The 23736-nt window shown below is 38.6% G+C and overlaps 3 protein-coding genes and 1 long non-coding RNA gene across 4 annotated transcripts; 1 reads left to right on the forward strand and 3 right to left on the reverse strand.

Annotated features, from left to right (window-relative positions):
- Positions 1-5801: 5801 nt before the first annotated feature.
- Positions 5802-6653, reverse strand: LOC103996020 (ethylene-responsive transcription factor ERF062). Its single transcript, XM_009416816.3, has one exon. It carries the CDS (start codon positions 6651-6653, stop codon positions 5802-5804), a length of 852 nt encoding a protein of 283 aa, XP_009415091.2.
- A 3463-nt stretch (positions 6654-10116) lies between these two features.
- LOC103996019 (uncharacterized) lies at positions 10117-12762 on the reverse strand. Its single transcript, XM_009416815.3, has 2 exons — positions 12097-12762; positions 10117-10466 (listed from the first exon to the last, which is right to left on the reverse strand). The coding sequence occupies exon 1, from the start codon at positions 12569-12571 to the stop codon at positions 12125-12127; it is 447 nt and encodes a 148-aa protein (XP_009415090.2). The 5' UTR covers positions 12572-12762; the 3' UTR covers positions 10117-10466; positions 12097-12124.
- Positions 12763-13149: 387 nt separating this feature from the next.
- On the reverse strand, positions 13150-17975 carry LOC135644639 (plant intracellular Ras-group-related LRR protein 3-like). The gene is made up of 3 exons (XM_065162400.1): positions 17096-17975; positions 14101-14267; positions 13150-14015 (listed from the first exon to the last, which is right to left on the reverse strand). The coding sequence occupies exons 1-3, from the start codon at positions 17870-17872 to the stop codon at positions 13364-13366; spliced, it is 1596 nt and encodes a 531-aa protein (XP_065018472.1). The 5' UTR covers positions 17873-17975; the 3' UTR covers positions 13150-13363.
- A 779-nt stretch (positions 17976-18754) lies between these two features.
- Positions 18755-22605, forward strand: LOC135645505 (uncharacterized). Its single transcript, XR_010498808.1, has 2 exons — positions 18755-19926; positions 22148-22605. It is a non-coding gene; the product is annotated as an uncharacterized LOC135645505 (long non-coding RNA).
- The last annotated feature ends 1131 nt before the right edge of the window (positions 22606-23736 follow it).

The following is a 23736-nucleotide window of genomic DNA, read 5'->3' on the forward strand; positions in this document are numbered from 1 at the left end:
ATCATCACAAAAATTTTTGGCTTCAGCATAAGGGGAGATATGAAGCACAAAAACCGACACACTGGTCCTCCCAACTCTTTTGAATGAGCAAATAACGGGTAATTAAATGATAGATAAATCTGTATTAAATAGGGAAGTACCTGCAGCCGAGGAAGTTTCAACACAGCTTTCACGCTCTCTCTTGAGGTTGCACCCTCCGGCCAATTCAAACGACCCCTTCGAACATACCTCTCATCATCTTGGCTGCAAGAAAATTACAGGGACAAACAGTCGATTACAGCTACTCGATGCAGATTGCAGTAATTTTAAACACTTAGGATGAATGTATCAGGGACTTACGCTGCATGTCGCAGCATGTTTGAAGGTAATGGTCCAAGAACTCGCTCCATCATGACCAGGTGTTGAAGAAGCAGTCCAGTCGTTCAGCGGCGAGCTGACGCCAAACAGAAGAGAGACGAGCGGGTGAAGCAATGGGTGAAGGAGATCTGAGATGCAGCCGAGGAAGCAGAGGACGCCATCAACGCCTACCGGCTTCTGAACGGGAAACGACGGCGCGCTGGCGTGGTGGGCGCCATTAAGAGGTACGCTTTCGTGCTCGCTGAATCGACAGCTCGGTAAAGGTTGGACTGCATGTCGAGAGGATAAAGCGCAGAATCCGCGAGATCGAAGCTGGTAGAATCGCTTACGGAATTACCGGTTTGGACGATGACCGGGAGCGAGCTGCGCTGCGCATCCCCCCCCCCCCCCCCCTCATGTCAGGATGCAGAGAATGTCGAGCTCGAGAGCGACAAGGAGAAGGTCGTGAACATGTTGCTCGATCAAAGCACGCGAAGACGAAGCATGGCGTCCGTAGTTGGAGATTTTTCAATATTGTGAGGGGAATTTTTTCTTAATTATGTGCTCAAAATGGTGTATACAAGCAATACAAAATTATCATTGAGGATTAGAATATATAAAGAATACAAAATTATCATTTCATATTTATCTATATCATGATATTCTATCATGCTCAAATTTTCAAGGATATTAATTTTGGATTGATGCAATTGAAATATCCTACGAGTGAGACGTTTTATGAGAGAGTCTGCTAGTTAATCAGAAATATGGGTGCGGAAACATGTAGTTGATGTCTAGTAATTTGATCTCTAATAAAATGAAATTCAATGATAATGTGTGTCATGTGTAAATGAAATATCAAATTGACGTATAAATAGGTGACACAAACATTATCGTAATATATTATAGGAATAAATTGGGAGATGGTGCTAAATTTATATAGTAGACTAGTGACTGAATTGAATTGTGATAGTGATGGCTTGGTATTTAGCTTCAATGGTGGATCATGTAATTGTATTTTATTTCTTGAAACTTCAATTAATCATCTTTGCTCCAAAAAAGATAATATAGGTTGATGTAGATGTTTTATCATCAGTGTTGCTTGCCCAATTAGTATCAATGAAGACATGAAGATGAAGTGATGAGTGTTTACGAAGGAGAAATCCATAATTGAAAGTCTCCTCAAGATATTACAGAACACATTTTGATATAAACTGATGCATAGTAGAAGGTCGATGCATAAATTATGATAATTTGTTAACTATAAATGAAATGTCTGAACATATGAGAGATAAAAACTATAAGGAACTAAGTACTTATTCGTATTATGTGGGATCTATAATACGGCTGTTATCATAAAATTTGAGTGACTCAGTTACAAAGAGTGGGGTGACAACTCTTTTAGTATTATGCATGTTTATCTTTAATAATACAACTTGAATATACTTCTTTTGAGATAAAAAAATTTCGAAGATGTAAAGTAGCTTAAGGTTCCTACATTTTTTTATGGATAATCAATCTATCAATTATTTAAAAAAATATTTAATCTTAATGAAATTATTATATGTGATAAGAATATCATCCACATGCTAGTCATAGATGTCCTATAAGTCAATCACGCGAGTGATGACATATGTGACAAACCACATAATCTTTTTATTTATTATTATTTATTAATATTTTCTCACTTCATGTTGCATGTTATATATATTGTGATATTCATGGATTTGTGCAGTGAGAATAATGAGATTGATAATGAAATCGCTTCGCCGTTAAATACAAATCCTAAATAATCCCGGTTATAGGTTACTCGAGAGTGATATTGAGATAACCGGATAGACTAGTATACTATATACCAGTCCATATAAATGGTCTCATAGTTGCTCGTATAGGGATACTAGGGATATAGTGCAGGTGCTCATTAGAGAATGAGTTCACTGATTGATCCGCTCACGGAATGCTAGATGATTGATGATAACTCATTGTCATATAATGATTCTGTGGTCTCAATTGTGTATCTGGTCCTTAAACTTAAGACACTAAGGATGTCCTGTATGAGTACTCTACTCTTTAATATCATACTTATAGGTCTGAAAGTTTTAAATATAGCATAGCCGGTCATCAAGAGTGGTAGCCAACCTTCCGAGCGTAATTGAGTATCGATAAAGGATCATCTGCTCTTAGTATCATGAGAGGAATATCCTATATATTCTTGCTCAGGTAAATCCTTGGTTAGGATCATTCGAATTGAGAGGGAGATAGAGTTTTTTAGAAGAATCCGATTAGAGCAAAACTCGAGTAGATTTCGTATGGGCCTGATAATACCATGTCCGTTATATGATATCTTGAATATTAGATGAATGAGGGACTATAGATACATGGTAATTGAGGACAAACAGGTCCAATGGATTGGATTCTCCTGTATCGTCTAGGAACTATGGCGCAGTGGCATAGTACATCCATAGTCGATGAGTCAAGTGAATTATTATAAGAGATAATTCATTAAGTCAAAAAGAGTTCTGATAGGTATGACTTATGGCCAGCTCGATATTAGGCATAGAGAGTCACACACATATAGTAGGAATTGTAACGAGTAGAGTTTAGATATGAAATATCTACTAGAGCCCATATCTTATCGGATATCCAATAAGCCATTGAATTATTGGATCTTGTAGATAAGATCTAATAAAAACTAATGAGAGATTATTGAGTAGAGATCTACTAATCTAAGAGGGATGAAATCAACACTTGATCATTAATAAAACCCTTTAGCTATTAGACATACTTTATCTCTAGTAATGGATCCATTTGAGTTCTGCTTAATTCGAATGATCTACTTATATCCGATGACATTTTATTTGAGGTGAGATAGTATAAGGGTCTATGTGACATTATAAAGAAAGTTATCATATTTTTCACACATGACTTTATACCAATGTGAAGATTTTTGGACTTGGGTGATGGTTTTGGATTCAATAGATTCAGGTAGAAAGCTTGTGATAGTATGGAGATTAAAAAATTAACATGATTTAAATATATTATTTTTAAAGCATATTGTTGATATGGCATGTTTTGCCCCCGGGACACGTCGCAGCTGATGCCACATGCCACGTCAGAACTCGTACCCCTAAGAAACTGTTCGACATGCCTAGTCTCGGCAATCCCGGAACGGCAACGCCCAGCACGCCGAGCCAAGATCTGGTGTCATGCTGTGTCCACCATGCCAATCCACGTACGACCGACCCTCTTACAGCAGTATAAAGACCTCTATCCTGGCTCCTAACAGGGGAGGAGAAAAAAAGGAGACAACTGACTTGCTCGTCAGAGGGGCCAAAGTCGAGAATCACCCGACGAATGCCTTTTTTGTAGGAAAGCGGTCGCCCCGAGCCACGAGCACCTTGACCCGAAAATCACCACCCGGTGAAGGAGGGCGAGCTGTCACCTATCCCGGGAACAAAGAGACGTAGCTTGACGCAGACGGTGCTCGGACCAAGAAACGTTGACCAACACCCCATCGTGAAGGCCCAACCTACCTCGGTGTCCTGTCCAGCTCAGCCAACAAAGAACTCCCGACATCGACCCGTGGACCTAGTCGCATTGACTCACCAGCCACGACACATTTGTTCACCAACAATTATCATGTGATATTCAAGCTCGGTGTTATTATTGGTTGTGTTGAAGGTTTAAGAATGGGTGAAGAGTTAATTATACGTACCTAATCAAGCTAATATATTTTGATGTTACTTGGCTGAGGAGAGGACAAAGATATCATGTGTTGTCGAGAGTCTTGTTTCATTGGGCATTATAGAGTCAGTTGGTAGAGAGATAAATGAAGAAGTTGTAAAGGCGATGATGTGCTATTGGAGTAATAAAAGAGTACAAGTCTAGAGGATAATTATTGATTGATGTGGTGAGAGATACGCTTGAAGGGGTTTGAGGTATACTCTTGTAAACCAAGTGATGGATGATTGTTGTAGTTGCTTCAATTACCAAACGAGCAAGATCTTGGAAGGGAAAGATAGACTCAACAAAAATAACTTGATATGATACAAATACTATTTAAGTTTGAGGATCATAGCACCAAAAAACATTATGCTTAAGGGAGTACCCAATGAATATATAAGGCTTGAATTGTTGTGTTAACTTATGTGAAACATATGGGAGTAGCTAGAGATAATATAAACAACTAAATATTTTGAGTTTCTGAAGGTCTAGGATTTTATTAAATAAATTTTTAAATGGTGATTGATGTTTTAGGGTTGGGGTGAGCATGTAGTTAATAAGATAAACTGTAGTTTGAAAGACTGTTGACCAAAAGGTTAATGGCATAGAAGCTTAGTATAGGAGGGTGAGACTAATCTCAACTATATGCCGATATTTTCATTTTGTAGAGCCAACTAACTGAAGTGTGTGTGGTAGTGACTTGAGATATTATATATCACATGATGATAGATAAGTTATTAGAGCTTGGTATTTATCTCCTCTATTATGGTATATAGTTTTAATGATAGACTAAAAGAAGTTCTTGATCAGTTTTCTAAAATGAGTAAAAACTATAGCAACTTTATATTTATGTTTGAGAAGATATAACTATGTATATTCAGTGAAGTAATTAAAAAATAATATAAAATCTGAAATTATCAAAGGAAGTAGTTGTGGTACATACATTAGTGTAAATGATTTTAAATGATTTGGTATAAGATATGGAAGATATTTTAAAAGATAATCTATGACTTTTATTGCTAAGATAAATATTAATTAACTTGATTTGAAAATTTAAATGGAGTAATCAGAAATTAACTATTGTTGAATATAGGATGACGGGTGATTAAGACAGCGATGTTACACATCGATTGGAATAGCAATTAAAGTAAAAACGATTGATTGAATGTTTTGTAAAACTGATGACCACTTATAGATATTATCTTTATTTTGTCCTTAGTAAATCAGAAGTGATACGATAAGAAGTATCAAAAGTCAATAATCCAATTAATTACATAATCAGTCAGAATAATCATAATATTTGTTCGAAGCAAATTAGGTATGGTTCAATTGTTTGAAACTTTGACCAAATAATTAATGTACTGATTCCAACCCAACTATTGCAATTGATGCAAGGCATATATAGTGGCGAACCGAACAGGGTTTGGAAACTTCCTGAGGGAGTAATAGTGTCTCATGATCGTGACATCAATAATAGAGGAGAACACCTAATCTTCCATTTTGGAAGCTGTATTGTTTATGCGTTCGTTTTTTGTTCATGTAAACATAACACAGCAATCAGATAATTGACATGCAGAAAAGTTGCAGAGAACACAATCTGATGCGGATCACAGTGTTGAATACCAAACAAATGTTTTCTGTTCAATCCATATGAATCAAATATGGATCTCAAGCAAATAACATGAGAGATTCGGATCTACAGAGCAAGTATAAATGAAGAAGAAGAAGTAGATGATGATGATTCAAGTTTCTGCTGCTGGCATAGGGAGGGAATCCCATATCATGTCCATGTCCAAAGAAGGCATCCTGCTCAGTAGAACTCCTTCCGCATCACCTCCGGAGATCAACAACTCCTGCTGTGAGATCTCTCTTCTCCCCTGATCTGACTGCAACCCCTCCTTGCGTGGAGTCCTGGTGATGGAAGCAACCGCAGACTTGTCATCCTTACCAGCTTTCTTCTGCTTACAGCTACCGGAGGAGGAGGAGGAGGAAGAAGAGGAGTTGCAGAGGGCATTGAGCTTTGCCTCCAACAAGGAGGCAACGGAAGAGTGCAGATGAGGAGAGCCAAGCTCATGCAGGTCGTGCTTGAGGTGGGGGAAGTTGAGATAGGCAGAGTCGCCCCTGAGCTTGTAGGCGGCCATGTCGTACGCCATGGCGGCGTCCTCGGCAGTATCGAACGTCCCCAGCCACACCCTCGTCCGGTTTCTCGGCATCCTTATCTCCGCCACCCACTTCCCCCAGTGCCTCTGCCGCACCCCTCGGAACAGCTTCGTCGGCCGCCGCTCCCGCGTCGAGCAGAACTCGATCATGTTGCAAGAGACCGAGCACTGCAAGCACCCTGCAATGCCGGATTCATGATGTCTCTGTTTCTGCAGAAGAAAGGTGGCCATGTTTGGCGACTCTGAAGCAGCAGCAGCAGCAGCAGCAGCAGCAGCAGATGCAGAGGATGATGAAGGCAGTAGAGTTCTTGGGTTGAGGAAGCTGAGAACACAGGAGGAAGACGAACTCCTGTGGCTGTGTTGGAGATCTGATGGCAGTACCTTCACACCATTGAATTCTATGCCGCCTCTCAAAAACGGAAACTGGTCTTCCATCTTTTGCTATGGAGAGTTGGCAGTCGACATGCATTAAAGCTCCTCAGTATCATAGGCCACTATGTTATTTAAAGACTTCCACATGTACTTTTCCAAAAGTGTTGAGTTATTTTATCTCAGCTTGTCCTCCATCCATCACTCAACTGAGCTAATTACTTCTCTTTGAAGTCATATATAAATTTGATGACATATCTGGTTGGCTTTTTCCTCTATTTAATAACACTCACTTTTCATGTGATTAGGTGGCTAATGTATTTTTTGACATTATCATGATATATAACAATGTTAGTCAAGACAGTGTTCAATATATGAAATATGTAGCATAATGACAAGATAACTGCCACAGCCTTTAATGATGAAGAAATCTCCTAATATAGATTTCCAGATGATAGCAAATGCAATCATTGTTTTTTAGCATGTCATTTTGTGATCAGATTCAGATGAGTAGTAAAACCTTCCCCTTCCCTTTTTTTTTTGACCCATTAGAAAGAAGACTCTGTTGATGCATATAAAAGTATGCCATCACTCTCGTTTTAGGTGGATAAAGATTCAAACTTTGGAAGAAATTGCATAGGCTGTAAAAAACTTACAATTTAAGCTTTCCTTTATTTTCCTTCATATTTCATATCTCAACTTAAAGAAATGTCAGAATTTTTGTGGATACAACTCTTGAAATAAGTTGGAAAAAGATTCCCAGTGTTGTCTTCTAAATTTATTTATAAGGAGTATATGGATCACATGGTGCATGTAAATATGGCCATGTTCTCTCCATCTTTGTATTCTTGCAGGCATCTCTCCAACACAGCATTAGCTCATCAGCTTCAAAAAGCCAATAGGAAAACATAGGAGGGAGGCTTCCATGAAGGCACTGTGAGGAATGAATGAGATCATGAGTTAATCCACAATGACATTGGTTTCAGCAATGCCTTCTCACCGAAGCCTTAAGATAAAATAAGACACAAAGAAGAAGAAAGCATCTGCCTTCCTTTTACTAAGAGCATGGCTAAAGAACGATGAAAGGATGACAGAATAAACTAATCATCATTACTTTATATCCACATTTCTGCTTAAAGCACATCATGTGCCTTCCTCAACAATTACTAGCATTCATCTATAGACTTCTTCCCTTGCAGAATCTAACAAAACCTATTGCATCAAAATAGGAGATGACAAACACTAATCACTGTCGTCTGTTAGCAGAATCCAAATTGTCAGATTAGCAGAAATCGATCACTAATCACCACCAGATAACCGATTACAGGCAGAAGATACCTAACCTACAACTTATAGGGCATATATAAAAAGAACATGTGTTTATCTACCAAATTTAATGCGATTGGAAGCTGATAAACTGAACTTTAAGTGAGTAATTACAGATGAACATTATAATTCAATATAATCCATCAAAAAATGAAATATGAACAAGTTTATGTGATAAATTCTGCTAACTTCAAATACAGTAGTGCTCTTGCTCAAGCAAGTTTAAATTGTGACAAATAGAGTACAAACATCAATTTCTCATTTTTCAGATGTTTCTGAATTTGCTCATGACTTTTTGAGAATTTGATCAATCTCTAGTCCAACAGAGAGGAAGCTGAGGATCCTCTGAAACAGTTTGATTGGACTCAGGAATGTCTTTAAACTTCCAAATTACAAGAGGCGGTTTGTCACAATCTAATAAGCTCAAACAAGAACATAAGATAACCCATGATAAATATAGAAGATTATCATGATCATCACTATGATCACCATTGATGATAGCAAATTAGGTACACAGATGACCAACCCTTCTGAGGTCAGAACTCAGAAGGTCCCCACAGAATCAAGTGTTTCTCAAGGTATAGACAAGAAGGATAAGGCCTGACAGCAAACACAAAACACAGCTCAATATGATCTTAATTCTGGAAAGGAACATGCCTTGAGATCAGCAATAAAGAAACTTGATGACCTAATTCTGTGTCAGCTTAAGCAAGCTTCGTCTTGCTAAACAACTTGAGCAGATTTAGACCAACAAGAGTTGTTATGAATACAGAGAAAAATAATACAAGTGCTCGTCCTATGCACCATGATAGCTATGCTGCTAGCTAAATTCATTCCCCTGGGTTCATCAGTCATGTGCTTTTAGTAGAGATAAGTTTGTTTAGTTGTGACATAACCTGTTCATTGCTAATAAACCAAATGATTACATAGTGCTTACATGCTCATCTGTGGAGCATTAAGCTTAATCTACCCTATAAACTCCATACCAAACCCCCTTCATCTATTCATCTATTTCTGTTGCAGACAATATACACAGACAAGCAATAGATAGAAGCCTGCATTATGGTAGATCTGTAAGTTTTCTCAAAGTTCAGGTCGACCATTCATATTGAATCTATTTACTTTGATGTGTATTAACACTTCACAATCTCAGTATGATAATTTAGTGTACTTCATATTGCGTATAACAAAAAAGGTTTCATTTTGTTGGCACAAGCCGTGGTTATGGTTCAATTTGACCTGGAACTAGACTAATTTACCCAACCAAATTTAAAGTTGGATTTAGATACAGGATAACCGGGTTAAATTATTCCTACTCAAGAAGATTAATTGACACTTCATTTTTTTTGTTTCCTTGCTCACTCTGCTAATACTACATAGCTCTCTGGGTTAAATATTTTCCATGTGAGTTAATTGGGTTATCTGAGTTAACTATATAACTTTTTCTTCTATTGTAGAATCAAACAGAAAGCTGAGTTGACTATATTTAAATGCCGCTCAGCAGATTAAACTAATAACACAGCATTTAACACCTCTTAAATCTCATTTAAAGGCAGCCTAAAAACTTGGACTTAGGAGTCAGAAGGGGACTATTTGACTCAATCTGATGTGAAAATGTGTTTTGATTCAATCAGATGGAATATTTTACTCACTAAAATTCATTGATCCATAATATTTAAGTCCAAACTAATAATAGTCGATCCATCTAGCAACTCAAATGCATACTTTTTGGATTTCTAATATATTTTATGGAGGCTCATTGGTCAAAAGATTTTTCAAAGAATGTCCAGATTCTGATATAAAGACAATGATCTAATCAATCGATAATCATTACTTTCTGTGATTCAAATATATCATTGTACCAAACAAAGTACATGGTGATGACTTTCTCAGTATGATAAAAGTACCTAAGTCAACATTATACATCAAAATATGTATCAGAAGCCTGCACTGTGGAATGAGCTCCTCATTCCTAACCGAAAATAGCAGCAAGGGTGTACGTATCTGGAGTTTAATCTCATTGCATTTCCACAAACCGTTGTTTTCTAAACAATATAGTTGGGAAAAAGAAAAAAAATACAGCTTTGCTTGCTATTTAAAAGTTGAAATAGCTAACATCAGTCCTAATTCTTGCAGCCTCAGAATGATCTTGGCAATTGGAGGACTTCAACATCTAGTTTAAATTGTTTTAAGGAAGAGAAGAAGCCACAAGAAGTTTAATCACCCATTAAAAAAGTATCCAATAAGCTGAAATAAAAAAGCTAAAATAAAACTGAAATGAAAGAAGTCAGCTTTGTCAATTACCTTTGCAAAAAATATAAAAAATATAAAATATGTATTTGTCATAAATCAACCTATAGACAGTTGAGAAAAAGCTTCTAGTAGATCATCATCGGTGTAATGCATCTTAATGTATCCTTCTGTTCTGAAAACTCACAAGTACTTTGGTCATTCTTTTGAACAGGCTGAACCATTGACTATTCCTCTCCCTTGAGGCTCATATGAACTGATTCCTTTGACAGTTTAACTACTTGTAGTCTTCCCTTCAAAGACCTGCAGAGCAACATTGACATATACATTAGGATCTTTGCAAATTCCTGATTCAGAAAGCCTATCTGTGATACAAAAGAATGCTAATAATACAAATGATACATGCATCATGAGAGCTTCAGAGCTTGCTCATAACAAAACACAGTAAAATCCCTTGTATATCAATAGGAGGTTCTGCCCACGCATGCATTTATTGTTTATAAACAATAGTTAATAACTCTTTTTCCAATCACAGAGTTTGGTCATTACAGCACAAATTTATTTCCTGATAAAGTGGTGTCGACTAGTCCACTACTACATCATGTTTCTAGTGTGCTTCAGTTTCCTGGAGAATTGCATGATACAGGATACTTGCAAGATGATGAAGGGTTAATCATGCAAAAATTACCTATGGTTCTTTGGTATTTGTGTATTTTAATTAAATTTATTGCTTCATATTTTGTCAAACTATCTTGACCCTCCCCTTTCTCAGGTTACCCGTCAGTCCAACTGTGACAAAAAGGCTTAATAAAATGATAGTACAAGCAATCAATTCATCAAGTCATCTCATATGGAGCATGTTCAAAAGCAGATGATATTGGAGCCGCATGTGAGGCTTGAATTAATGTCTTGATTGCTTGTTCCAACTACAATTTGGTGTGACTCACAGGAAAGATGAGAAGCAAACAAGCTTAAAGGAGAACTATAACTTACAGGTCCTTTGTATTATAAAATAGATAACCACAAGATCCCAGCCACTTCTTCCAAAGCAAATAGGGATAGAATTTGGAAATTTGGTGAGCATTTCATGTTAGGAATGTAACCAAGAATCATTTAGCAAAGGACTGGAACTATTAAATGAGGCAAGAAAAAAATTGACTAGAGTTTGAAGTACCAAAAAGTTTCTTCAGTCCCTTGTTGTGACAAAAGAAATCAGCCAGTTCACATGTCAATGTCACATGAACACTAAATCACAGTCAATGCTACTTAGGCAGATTTCATCACACTAATCACATGCTTCATGCATGCTCGAGCATCTGTGACATGATCAACATGTCTACATTTATATGGAATATGGACCATATCAGTAACCAGGGTAAATTTAATGCAAATGCTAGCAAACAGACTTGCTGTCTCCCAAATCAAGCAATAAGGTAAGAGAAACTAAAGTAATCGCATGACCACCAACAAACAAGCGACTTAAGAGTATGTCTACAATAAATTATGCATCAACCAAATGATGACAAGCCTAAGGCATGGCAATACTGAGTTAATAACTAAAAGAATCCAAAAGCCATACATATAGAAAGCAAGATCATCATGAAACTGATCTTGCAATTATCATATGGGTTGAGTTACGACATAAAAAGTCACCGACGACGGAATTTTAATGCGACTGCTAAGACTTGCCCGACGATGATAGAACCAGATACATCTCAAAGATCACAAAGTACAGTTTTAATTGTCCTTTGAAGAAAAGAAAAGGAGAAACTTTACAAGGATTCAACGATGTAGCAGATGACATGAATCAAGAACACCATATATCTATGCAGGCACTAGCAAATCAGTAAGAAGTGCGACCATATTACTCAGGAAAGAGGAAAACAGAGTAAAACCTACAAGAAGGCAGAGGGGTACAAGGAGAGCGTGATACCTCGGGTTGACGATGTCCGTGATTGCTATTAGTCGTACTTCTCCCTCCAGGAGTAGACGAGGAAGAAGACCCAGGAGAGGCTGAGGACGAGGTCGCCGACGAGCTGGCGGGGCCAGTCGTGGGCGAGGTCCTCGAGACGGCGCTCGAAGTAGACGCGCCACAGGGCCATGGCGGCGTGGAGGAGGATGCAGCCCTTGGCGAAGAAGATCTGGAAACCGTGGTCCCTGACGAAGGCGACCATGAAAAGAAGGAAACCGACGGCGAGAAGGAGAAGACCGGCGAAGGAATCGGACGTCTGGATCAGTAGCTGGTCGTGCGGGGTCGAGCCGCGCAGCTTGCCCGCCGTCTCCCATCCGTGCCCGAACGCCGCGATCTCGTCCAGGTAGAACATCATCAGCGCCCCACACGTGACCGCCACCACCGATTGGAGCAGGCAGATCGACGTGAACAACCCCAACGAAGACGACGGCGACATCCTTGCACTAACTTGGAAACAAATTAAATCGATTACCCTGGTCTACTTATAGAGCCTCCTAATTGGTGGGGGATCGGAGATAATTGGCTGGAGATTGCGGCGGTTTGTGATTTGTTTGAGGTCCAGTAGAGATGAAAGATGCGTGACAAGGGCTTCTGAGATCCTTTTTCCATGTGACTTCTGATACCAGATTTGTTAGCCGCATTTACCTATCTATTGCAACAAATCCTAATGGAAATAGCATACTTGACATAATGTATATGTGCCACTATTATCCATGATTACTAATGAATTTAAAAATACTAAAATTTCTAATTATTTAAAACACTCGTCATTATTTTTATTGTTCGTCGGTTCTTTCTTCTAAAATTAAATTTAGAAAAAAATAAATGCAAAAAAATTATTAATTTATAATGGATATCTATGAAATATTTTTATAATTATATACACCTAAGTTCTTGATTTTGCTAAACCTAAATTGAATAGAAAAAATATCTTTTTTCTCAGTTAGGAGAGAAAAGAGAACAGTAGACTGGACCAATCTCATTAATCATTCAAATTTATCAGAAGGAACAAACTAATAGGCATCAAAAACTTCAAGGAAAAGCCAAATTTGTACACAAACATCATGTGGATTTCTTACTGTCATTTGCTTCCACTTATCACTGAAGAAGCAGGAGACTCTAATCTGGGGGGGAAAGAGAAAATGTCGAAACAAAGTGTAGCTGCTGCTCACTTTTTCTCTCTCGTTATCTATACAAATTAAAAGACTTGGACATAGCAGATTGATGATCACAACTGCTGGTCAAGATAGGGATCCCTGAAAGACTTCTGTCCGGAACCAAGATACCCTGCAACACTCCCAGAAACCCCAGAAACCCAACTGTTAAGCCAAGAGGTGCTGCGCATCAACCAACCATTACCGGCTTGCGTCGGTGACATTTCTTCGGCCATACTATTCTCATCCTCTAATAAAATGTCGAGCAGTCTTTTTGCCATGTAGTCTTTCACTGCTTCAACCCCTTGCATGATGACCTCCAGCGGGGGGACAACCAATGGGTTCTGATCCAAATTTAGCTTTGTCAGTTTGTCTAGGCGGCCAAACGTATTGGGCAGTGCATGGATCTGATTGTTACTGAGATCAAGTTCCCTGAGGTTGATCAAATCACCAAATGAAGCAGGAAGCTCTTGCAGGTCACTGAAGTTACTGCTGAGATTCATAACCTCCAGATTTGACAAATTACCGATGGCATATGGCAACCCTCGAAGTTCATTGAAGTGGGCATCCAAAAGGCGCAGAGCTCTCATCTCACAAACAGATGTAGGAAGAGAACGTAACTTATTGAGGTGGATCCAAAGTTTCTCCAGACTCTGCAGCTCATGCCCGATATTAGTCGGCAGATATGTTAGCTCATTGTAGCTTGCATTCAGCTCAACCAGGGACCTGAATTTAACATGGACTAAAATGAGATTTCCTCCAACAACAGTGAACTGGATATTTTATGTGGAAAAGTTTATGCAAGTAATACCTGCATTTTGAAATACTATCTGGCAGTGACTTGAGCTTGTTAGCAGACACATCAAGAATCTTAAGATTCAACAGTAGTCCAATTGAATCAGGCAACGAAACCAGACTGCTGGAAGAAAGATGAAGTTCCTCCAGATACTCTAACCCTGCTATGGCATCCGGAACAGCCTGCAAGAAAAATAAAAAAGATCCAGCATATTGAGTTTCTAGAAGCAAATAAATCGTGAAGGTGGTAACTCTGAGTCATAAAAGCTGAACACACAATTAATGTAAAATATCTCGTCTAAATTCTAGTGTATGACAATTTACTTTGTTGCTGTATTACAGCTCTTTAACAGTAATAGTGTATCTACAAGTACTTGTAAATGCCTACGGATATCTTATATCCGTAAAATGAAGGAAGCTCAGTACCAGTAAATAACCAAACATATAGAAATAAAAAGAATGACCTGATTATGCAAATCATGTTATTCAGCAAGAGAAAACCTCAAATTCAGTCATTCTCAGGTCGTGCAAATTTCAATCATTAAAAAACCATTCTATAGTTCAACAAAATTAAAATGGACATTCTATTTATAAAAGAAAGTCAAGTTGAACACAAGTTCTGAAGGGGAGAGAGAGAGAGTGATCGCGTGAGAGAAGAGAGAGACTCTAATCCATACCTAGTCATCTAACAAATACTGTTATTCAGGATGTTATTCTTCCTATCTTGCTGGTCATAATTAATTATTTCTTGAAAAGGCAAAAAGGCCTTATTGAGTTTATTCATGGTTACATTTTGTACAAAAGAATTCGACAACTGCACTCGAAATATGTGGAGCTAAAATACATATTTGGATTGCATTTCAGGTAAATTTTGAAGTATAAACTGGAACCAAAAGAACAAGTACAGAAATACAGTAACCTTAGTGATCTTGAATCCATTACACAAGATGTCAGAGACAAACAGGGGCAAATCTAATAGAAAAAGTGTGACCCAGAGGTAGGAGGTGACTTAAGCAGACGAGTCACCTGCTACAATATAGTTGCATTATATTGATACAAAAAAAAATTTAATAAAACATAAGTCAGCATGAAATTGATCGGAAACAAGAAAGGTCGAAACTGACAGATTACGCATGCCGAATATGTTGAGATCTACATGTAGAGTGAATCATGACAGACCAAGATAGTGAAGCAGAACCGATTGGCCAATTTGGAATGCAGGAACCAAATTTGATGATCACATTAAATGTTAATGTGGTCCATGATTTGTGAAAGGATATGGAAGAGAAGACAAAATAAATGGTCGTAAATGATATATCCTTTGGTTGGAAAAGATGCAAAGAAGAATGAATGATTCCAAATGGCAATGATTTAAAAGAACATTCGTTTTAAATTGAAAAATAAGATTAAACTAGAGAACATTTCACTAATAACACCATAAAGAGAATAAGACTATAAGATAAATGGTCTATAAGAAGTGCAAATGATAACAATTTATACCACCACAAAGAGAATACCATATCCTATTAGGTATTCCAAAGCTAACTGTAAAGCTCTATACTCAAATCATCAGTACAAAGTGCAGTGTACATTGAGAAATTATACACAAGTACAACTGATGAGTCAGTTTCCATCCATATATAACAGCTTTACTCAAAACTACATGCAGGCTCTAGCTGCTGTGCTATAACAAGCTAGTTTATTATAGTTTCCAACAAGACTTCTTTTTCAATTTTCCTTCACCTCGTCTGAATTAACTGAATTCTCACCTTCCCAATGCATTGCCAGAGTTTTTGACTAACCGACTTGAGCAGTTTTCCTCTTGTTATTTAATTTGGTGCTTCCCTCATGTCTTGCAAGTGCAATATTTTCATTTCTCATACAGATAATAACATATATCAATGTCAACACCATCTCCAAAATTGATATATTGCTCTCTAATATTTCAATATTTAAATAAAAGTTTAATATCAAGCATAATAAGTCATCAGATTATAATAATTCAACTCACCTAATCCTACAAACACAGAGTAGCCTCCAACATCAATCGATCTGTCTATAATTCTCACAAATATACTTATTGCAAACTGGTTACATGCTTCATCATCCCCTTGGTACCACCACAGTATGAAAATTCAAGATCGTAGCTATTTGGAAACAATTGTTGCCACAAACCCAAAAACAGTTACATGAAGAAGAAAAGTAGATGACCAATCAAAGCATTCATCACCTACGACATTATTGGGAATGAAAATAATTAATCATTTTACCTATAACCAAAATTAAATGAGGAGGATACAACTTTCCAAGGATTGCAATTGCATAAAACACTCCCATGGCCATTGGTTTTGATATGTATGTGTTGGTATTGTTCAGAATGTCATCGTGCCAAGATACATACGGGCAAATAATAAGCAAAGCAATACAAAATACTTTAATAGAAACTGCAATAAAATAATATATCACATGAACAAGCAATTGGACCACTTACCCAGATATAAAAGCAGTGAAAAAATAAAACATAGAAACTTTGTCAATTCAGGCTGAAATGGCTATTCTCAGGCTTACAAAAATAGTTCCAATTACGTTCCTGATTAAGTTCCAAATTACATTGTTCCGATTAAGTTCTCAAGTACCAGATAATTCTCAGTTATACAAACTTTATCCACAAATAGATAATCTGTACCTATGCAAAAGATGCAAAGGGCTATAAAAAGGTTAAAGAAGTAAAATGTCCAGTAATTCAACTTAATATTATAAAATAATGTGTGCGAAGGCAACTGAAAGAGAATCAATGACGTGGGTTCAATGATGTTTCTACAAATTGAATGTAGCAAGTAAGTAGAGATAATGAACTTCAATCTTGATGCACTAATAAAAAATTACGAATCACCAAATTTGCAGTTTAATAGAACAAATTGAGACATGAAACAGGGTTATGCTCTCTCCTCTACACCCACAGAAAGAAGTTTCCAAGAGAATTACCACCTAGAGAGGAGGAGATGACAGACCTTTAATTGATTGTTGGACAAGTTGAGGTACAGCAAGCCTCGCAACTTCCCGAACGCCTCCGGAAGATACCGTAGATGGCGGCCTGAGAGGTCCACCCTCTCCAACGACTTCCCTGGCCCTCCTTGCAGGATGTCAATCACCTCCTCATTCACCTCCTCCCCTTCCTCCTGTCCCATCTCAGCACCCTGCTTACCGTCGCCGACATCGCCGCCCTCAGCGGCGGATCCATACATCTTGACCAGCCTGTTCTCGGCTTCCCTCAGCAGCTTCTCGTACGCCTCGTGCATCTCGTCCAGTTGAATCACGGCCCGCAGCGCGGCCTTCTCCCGCTCCGCCTCCGCCCGGCACCCCTTCTCCCGCTCCGCCTGCTCCGCCCGCCACCGAAGCCGGTCGACCCCCTCGGGGCGGGGAGCCCGGACGATCTCCTCGAGCCCCCGGGAGAGGTCGGCGTCGATCTCGGCGACGCGGGCGCGGGCGGCGTCGACGGCCTCGTGGTCGGGGCGGTCGCCGAGGAGGCGGAGGACGGAGCGGGTCTGGGCGACCTCGGTGACAGCAGAGGCCATGGACGCGAGGAGGGCCGGGTGCTGGAGTCGGGGCAGCCGCTCCACCACCAGGTCGATGTCGCCACCGCCGACGCCGTCGTGGCGACGGATGGGGCGATCGAGCGGAGGTGGCTGCTCGACGTCATGGTGGTCGACGGCTTGGGGGGCCTTGAAGGAGGCGATCCTTGACATCACGTAGGAGAGGATGGGAAAGGACTTAGGGTTTGGATCCATCGTTTCCTTCAGGGAATTGGGAAGGAAGCCAATGGAGAGATCGCTGGCGAACGAGACCGGCGGAAGTGGCTTTCTGCTTTCTGTTACAAGACGCACTATTTGGTGCACGGAATCAGAGTGTAAAACTACATCATTGGTCATCAAATTTCTTACAAATTTCAATTATACCTGATATCTATTTGTGATAATCAACATTCTAAATGTTGTTTGATGCTTCAATTAAAGACTTATTATTCATGTATTTTGAATATAAATATATTCATTAATTGTGCCGATGTGTCAAATCGGAACATTAATTGTGCATTCGAGTTTATATGTTAGAACTAATGAATAAATTTTGACCATAATACTTAATTAAAATAGCTTGCAAAATTAATTATCGATTAAAGATCTAACTAATAATTCGCCTAGTAATAAATCTGGGATAGGGATGGACGGCCACATCGGCCATGCCCATCGTGTCTAGCACGAATCTTAAACAGCGATGATGGATAAGGGTCATGTTGTTAGGCATCAAGTGGTAAAAGGATTCAAACCCAAACATAATTTATGCGTCCAATGTGATTTAAGCGTGTTGGATAAACATAATATCTCATAAATCAATTAATAAACGGACTAATTATATATTATCTCATAACTCTTGTGACATTATATTTTTATATTTAAAAAATTTATATTTGAATCCTTGTAATTATAAAAGTGAAATAATTTATTTTATTTTTGTTAATCTTATTTGTTGGATTGACCAAAGATATAAAACGTGACATTACGTACTCAATCTTCATAATTATAAAAATAAAATAATTCATTTTATTTTTTCTAAGATCGTTAGATTGACATGAAGTTCTTGTCTCTGGCAATCTCTTGGATGTAACCATCGATTAGCTTGGCCACTCTCAGCTTAGAGCTATGGGAGGCATCGGATGACCTACGGTTGTTCTCTTATCCCTCAAAGTCCATGTTCTCGGTAGACCGAGACCTCGTCCTCTCGCAACGAAGCTTCTCTTTAGGTGGACTGGTTGCTGGGCTCTGTCCTTGAAGCAGGAACTCCTCTAACGTGGCCATCGCTATATCGACGTCATACAACATGCCGCTCGAATTTGAGTCAAGTGGAATCGAAGAGCATTAATAGATGCCTCCTCCAATTGTCATTCGATTCGCCTAGCCAATTCCATCTTTGATGATGTTAAAGCGTGGAGTATATTGGCGGCCTTAAGAAGTTTGAGCAAAAAACTGCATGTAACAGAGCCATTTTCAGTGGGGAGTAATCTCACTATCTTCTCCATTAGTAGCTTATGCTTCATGGTAACTTCTTTGCAAGACTCCGGGAAGGAGTCATCAGCTTCCGGCTCACTCGATTAACCCTGATGATCTCTGCTGAGTCGTTAACATCTATCTTAGAGCCAAAGAGTAAATCAAAGTGTCGAAGTTGTAGAGGGACAAAGGCGGAGGATGAGGAGCTCTCAAAGGAGGCGACGGAGGAGCAAGCCGACTCGTTTCGAAGGATGAGTGGTGTAATGGAGAGAGGGGTGGCAGTGTTGACGCTCACGGATGCTCCGAAGATGGATTAGAATATGGTTATGCCTATGGCGGTGCTCTCATCAGAGTGGTGGACACAAGAGGAGGAAGAGGTGATGGTGATGGAGCTAACGAGATAGGGCACGTTTGGGCAGATATCGACAAAGGAGTGCCCAAGGTTTATTATCGCCGATGGTATTAGAAAAAAAGAGATAAATTGTTTTACTTTTATAACTATTAGGATTTTAAGTATAAATTTTTGAAGTAAAAGAATTGTGATGCTACGAGGGTCTAAATAGGAGTAATAATTAATAGTAATTAGCCCTTGATAACCCTTCCGCCTTCGTCACGCTCTCCTCTCCTCCGGCCTTCGTCCCCGACGAGTTCAGTGTCCTCTTCTCCGCTGTATCCAACTGAAGCGTGGGAAGCTGTTCCACGAACACTCCCTTTTCTTCGAATGCGCCAGCGATTTCTTCGTGCGTGAAGCGCTGGTCGACATGTGATCCAAGTGCGGCGATGTCTTAGGCGCTCGGCAGGTATTCGGTAAAATGGCTAGTAGAGATTTGGTTTCTGGGTTTCTATGATTTCCGGGGAAGCGCACAGTGGCCACAACGGAGACGTTGGATTCCTTTTGGAGCCCAACCGGGCCACCTTGTGGAATGATCTCCTTGCTTACGGCCGACTTGGGACTCGTAGAATGCGATCAAATACATGTTTAAGCTTGTATGATGATAACATGGCTTTGCCAGAGATGCCATCTCTATATTTGAGATAATGGTAAACGATGCAGTGATGTCAAATGCTGCAACATTTGCAAGTCTCATGTCTTCTTGTAGCCATTCAGGATTTTAAGAGGAAGTAGGGAGTAGAGCCAAAGCTGAATCACTCTGCAGGCATGGTAGACATCCTCAGGCTGTTAGGGAAGGTACACGAAGCTGAAGAGCTCATTGAGTAAATGTCAGTATCTAGGGAGCTCTTCTTGGAGCCTCTCAAATCTATGGGGATCTAATATAGGAGAAAGAATTGCAAATAGGATCTTAAACACGGACCATTCCTTTGCTGGATATTATGTTCTTTTCTCTGACCTTTATGCATCAAGGTGGACTGATGTAGAGAAACCGAGGAAACTAAGATAGGGAGAAGAGTGAACAAGGATCAGGGTATTAGCTTGATTGAGTTAAACAACATTTGGAGTGGATGATGCTTCTCATCCTAGATATCAGAGAATATATAGTTGTATCTGGACCAACTAGGTGTATGGATGAAACAATTGGTTAATGTTCCTTCTGTAGATTCACACTTCACAATGTAAATGATGAGAGCAAGGAAGTTGAAGTTGTGCTGTCATATCATAGTTAGAGGCTCACTATCCCTTTTGGTTTGACCAACATGGGTCTTGGGGCTGTGATTTGTATAGCCAAAAATCTCCATCTTTGTGGAGATTGTCATAATGCAATAAAGTTTATCTTTGTGGAGATGCAGATTGCGTCTGTTTTTTTTAGGATGACATCTGTTGTGGTAGTGGTTTCTTGTAAGAAACTTCTCATAAACTTATATCTTGCCTTTCTAGTTGTAAGGAAGAACAAGAATAGAATTGACTTTTTTTTCATAGATAATAAGGTTTTAAAATTCTGCATGTTTCTCAATTTCAAATAGTATACTTGCAGTATATTCAGTTTAGATATGAATAGACATTGATTTGTAACACCCCCGATTTAGTCCCACATCAAAAGTGGGCTAAGACTTGGATTTGCTTATATTGGTATGATTGATGTACTACCATTAACTTTAGTTTATGCTAAAAAATGTTAATAGATCAGTCTATCCCATTAGACTATAACATTGATGAAATATGAAGATTTGTAGAAAAACACACCAAGCTATCATATTTGGCAAATTTATGTTGAACATATAATTATGAACTTAGGAAATAATGTTATTTCATGATTGGCCATATCTTTATTATTCTTACAAATTGAACCAACAAATGCATAAATAATCCAACTAAGATGGCCATGCAACTATCATGGTTTGAGAAATCATGCTTATTAGTAATTTGTAAATGAGATAGGTACTCAGAGTTTACCTAATCACCACGTATAGATCACATCCACCACACTCTGATTTGAGGATACTTCTGCTTTCAGAGCCAAACAATTCAACTCCTTTGGCTCTTACAGTCACTCCTAGCAACATATCTTCCATAAACTGTCCCTGGTATCTTCCCATGGAGGTTTGGATGTCTAAAGAAAGCACCAAGAATTTTTCAAGGGGAAAAATTTTGCAAATCCCTTTGACCTAGAACAAATGTATCATTCAAGTGCGAATTTTCCTTATAAGGCAAATTTAAACCTGCTAATATTGTGTTGTGTTCATGCCAAGTTGGCATGTTGGATCAAACTTGACACCCCTGATCTTATTACTCTGTTGATATTACTCATACAGGGGTAGTTAAATCGTTACTCAAGGTGTAACATAAACCCGAGTTCATGCACGCAATGGCTGCATTGAAGATTTTATTGTATTTTAACAATTCACCCTCAATCTCATTTTAAATTGTTTTATCTGAGATTGAGTGTTCCTCTACACTGATTTGCATGTTTGATATCTATATTCACTTTTAGTCTCTACTGTAGTAGTTGATCAAATAAGACAATCTTTGGAAACCAAGAAAGCTAACAACAAAATTATGTTATCCAATGCATTGCTTTCTAGCTTAAAAGACTTCATTATAGTATTTGACTGCAAATTTTTTAGGTATCTGATTCTGAACACCCAACTCCAGGTGGCACAAGGCCAAAGTTACTTGACTTGTTGGATGATTAGCTGTATTGATGGTATGGATTGTAACAGATGAAGAGTTTGACCTTGGTGCTTGGAAGACTATGAGCTTTGCAATGAGCTTCTTTATTGCGTGGAGGCAACTAAGCCATGTTCCATTTGATGGCAATGGCAGCAGTGGACCCCTCTTTTGCCAACCAGGTTTTAGTAGGTAACCGAACTCCTTTGCAGTTGCCACGTATAGTTTAGACTATAATTCCATTGGGACTTGGGAGTATCTTGCCAGTTGTTTTATCTTGGCATTAGAAAGCTTACATGTTTATTGTGATTATTCTAGTCAAGGAAGAAACAGGAACAATCGTTCTTCTTCTGATTCCTTCTTGTGGCTGTTTGTATTTATGTTGGTGCACCATTTTTGCTGAAACCGCAGACAATCTATGTCTGTTCTCATGAACCTCTGTGCTTAAAAGTCATTGTAATCTAGGTCAAGCATGGGCAGGAAATGGGTTTTGGGATTAGTAGTTGCATAGAGGATGGACATGGAAAGAGCTTGCAGTACATCTATGCTAGAGGATGGTCCAGTGTAAGGACAGATGCTGGTTGTTGTTGTTGTTGCAAGACACTGTTTAAATTCAAGCAACTTTAGTTGTTGTTGCAAGACAGTAGGATGCATTGTAACTTCTATATATCAAGGATCATAAATCATGGAGGATGTTTTGGCTTTGCAATCTTTTCTTATAGACACACTGTAGTGATTGCAATATGTCAAATGTCATTATTGGCCTACAACTTGGTGATGGTATCATGGTCTGAAACCTTTTGAATTCTTCGAGTCCAGCCATTGAGAGGGAATAGAAGTTACTGTGCAAGTGATCATTGATATATATGAATTTGGAAGGATTCAAATCCTAGACCTACATGGACACATTAAATTTGCAAAGGAGGTCAAAGATAACTTACCTACTGAAGACCTGGGTCAAGTCAAGTCATGAAAACCAAGGTATTTACATTTTGATTAATGGATCCTGAACATCATATGATCTTCTCTAGTCAACATTCAACTTAAATGTCTTTTAGTAGTGTTTTTTTTGCCTGCTCTTGAAAGGTATATCTACTGGGTACTATGTATGTTTGTAAAGTGGACAGTTTGCGTATTTGGAATTCTCTGCATAGCTTCAACTTGATTCATGACATACCAATCTCATTCTTAAATTTGTTGTTCATGTTGGCTACCAAGAAAATATAAACTGCAAGGCCAAATGATGGTTGACAAATTCTTGCTGAAACAAGGAACTCCATTGATTTGGACTTGATGAGTAGAATTCCACCTAGGAGCATTAATGGTTGGACTCAATCAAGCCCTTGCTACAAGCAACTAATATTGACACAATTGGATACATAGATGTTCCTTCAAAGTTAATGGTTTTCATATTTATCCTATGTATTTAAATTTAACTTGCACACACATATTTACACATTTTCAGAACCTAAAATTTGATATGTATTATTGCAGTTAGCCTCTGTTAGTAACTATAAATTCATTGTTGATTGAAGCTTAATTCAAA

The sequence above is a fragment of the Musa acuminata genome, chromosome BXJ3-8 (assembly GCF_036884655.1).
Source record: "Musa acuminata AAA Group cultivar baxijiao chromosome BXJ3-8, Cavendish_Baxijiao_AAA, whole genome shotgun sequence".
Taxonomy (NCBI): Eukaryota; Viridiplantae; Streptophyta; class Magnoliopsida; order Zingiberales; family Musaceae; genus Musa; species Musa acuminata.

What these genes read in the sequence shown, in the direction of transcription:
- LOC135644639 (XM_065162400.1), bottom strand. Translation starts at nt 17,872, where the DNA reads ATGGATCCAAACCCTAAGTCCTTTCCCATCCTCTCCTACGTGATGTCA. An exon ending in TGTCCAACAATCAATTAAAG is followed by an intron (nt 14,268 to 17,095) that starts GTCTGTCATCTC and finishes TTTTTCTTGCAG; the next exon opens with GCTGTTCCGGATGCCATAGC. An exon ending in GATAGTATTTCAAAATGCAG is followed by an intron (nt 14,016 to 14,100) that starts GTATTACTTGCA and finishes TGTTAAATTCAG; the next exon opens with GTCCCTGGTTGAGCTGAATG.
- LOC103996019 (XM_009416815.3), bottom strand. Translation starts at nt 12,571, where the DNA reads ATGTCGCCGTCGTCTTCGTTGGGGTTGTTCACGTCGATCTGCCTGCTC.
- LOC103996020 (XM_009416816.3), bottom strand. Translation starts at nt 6,653, where the DNA reads ATGGAAGACCAGTTTCCGTTTTTGAGAGGCGGCATAGAATTCAATGGT.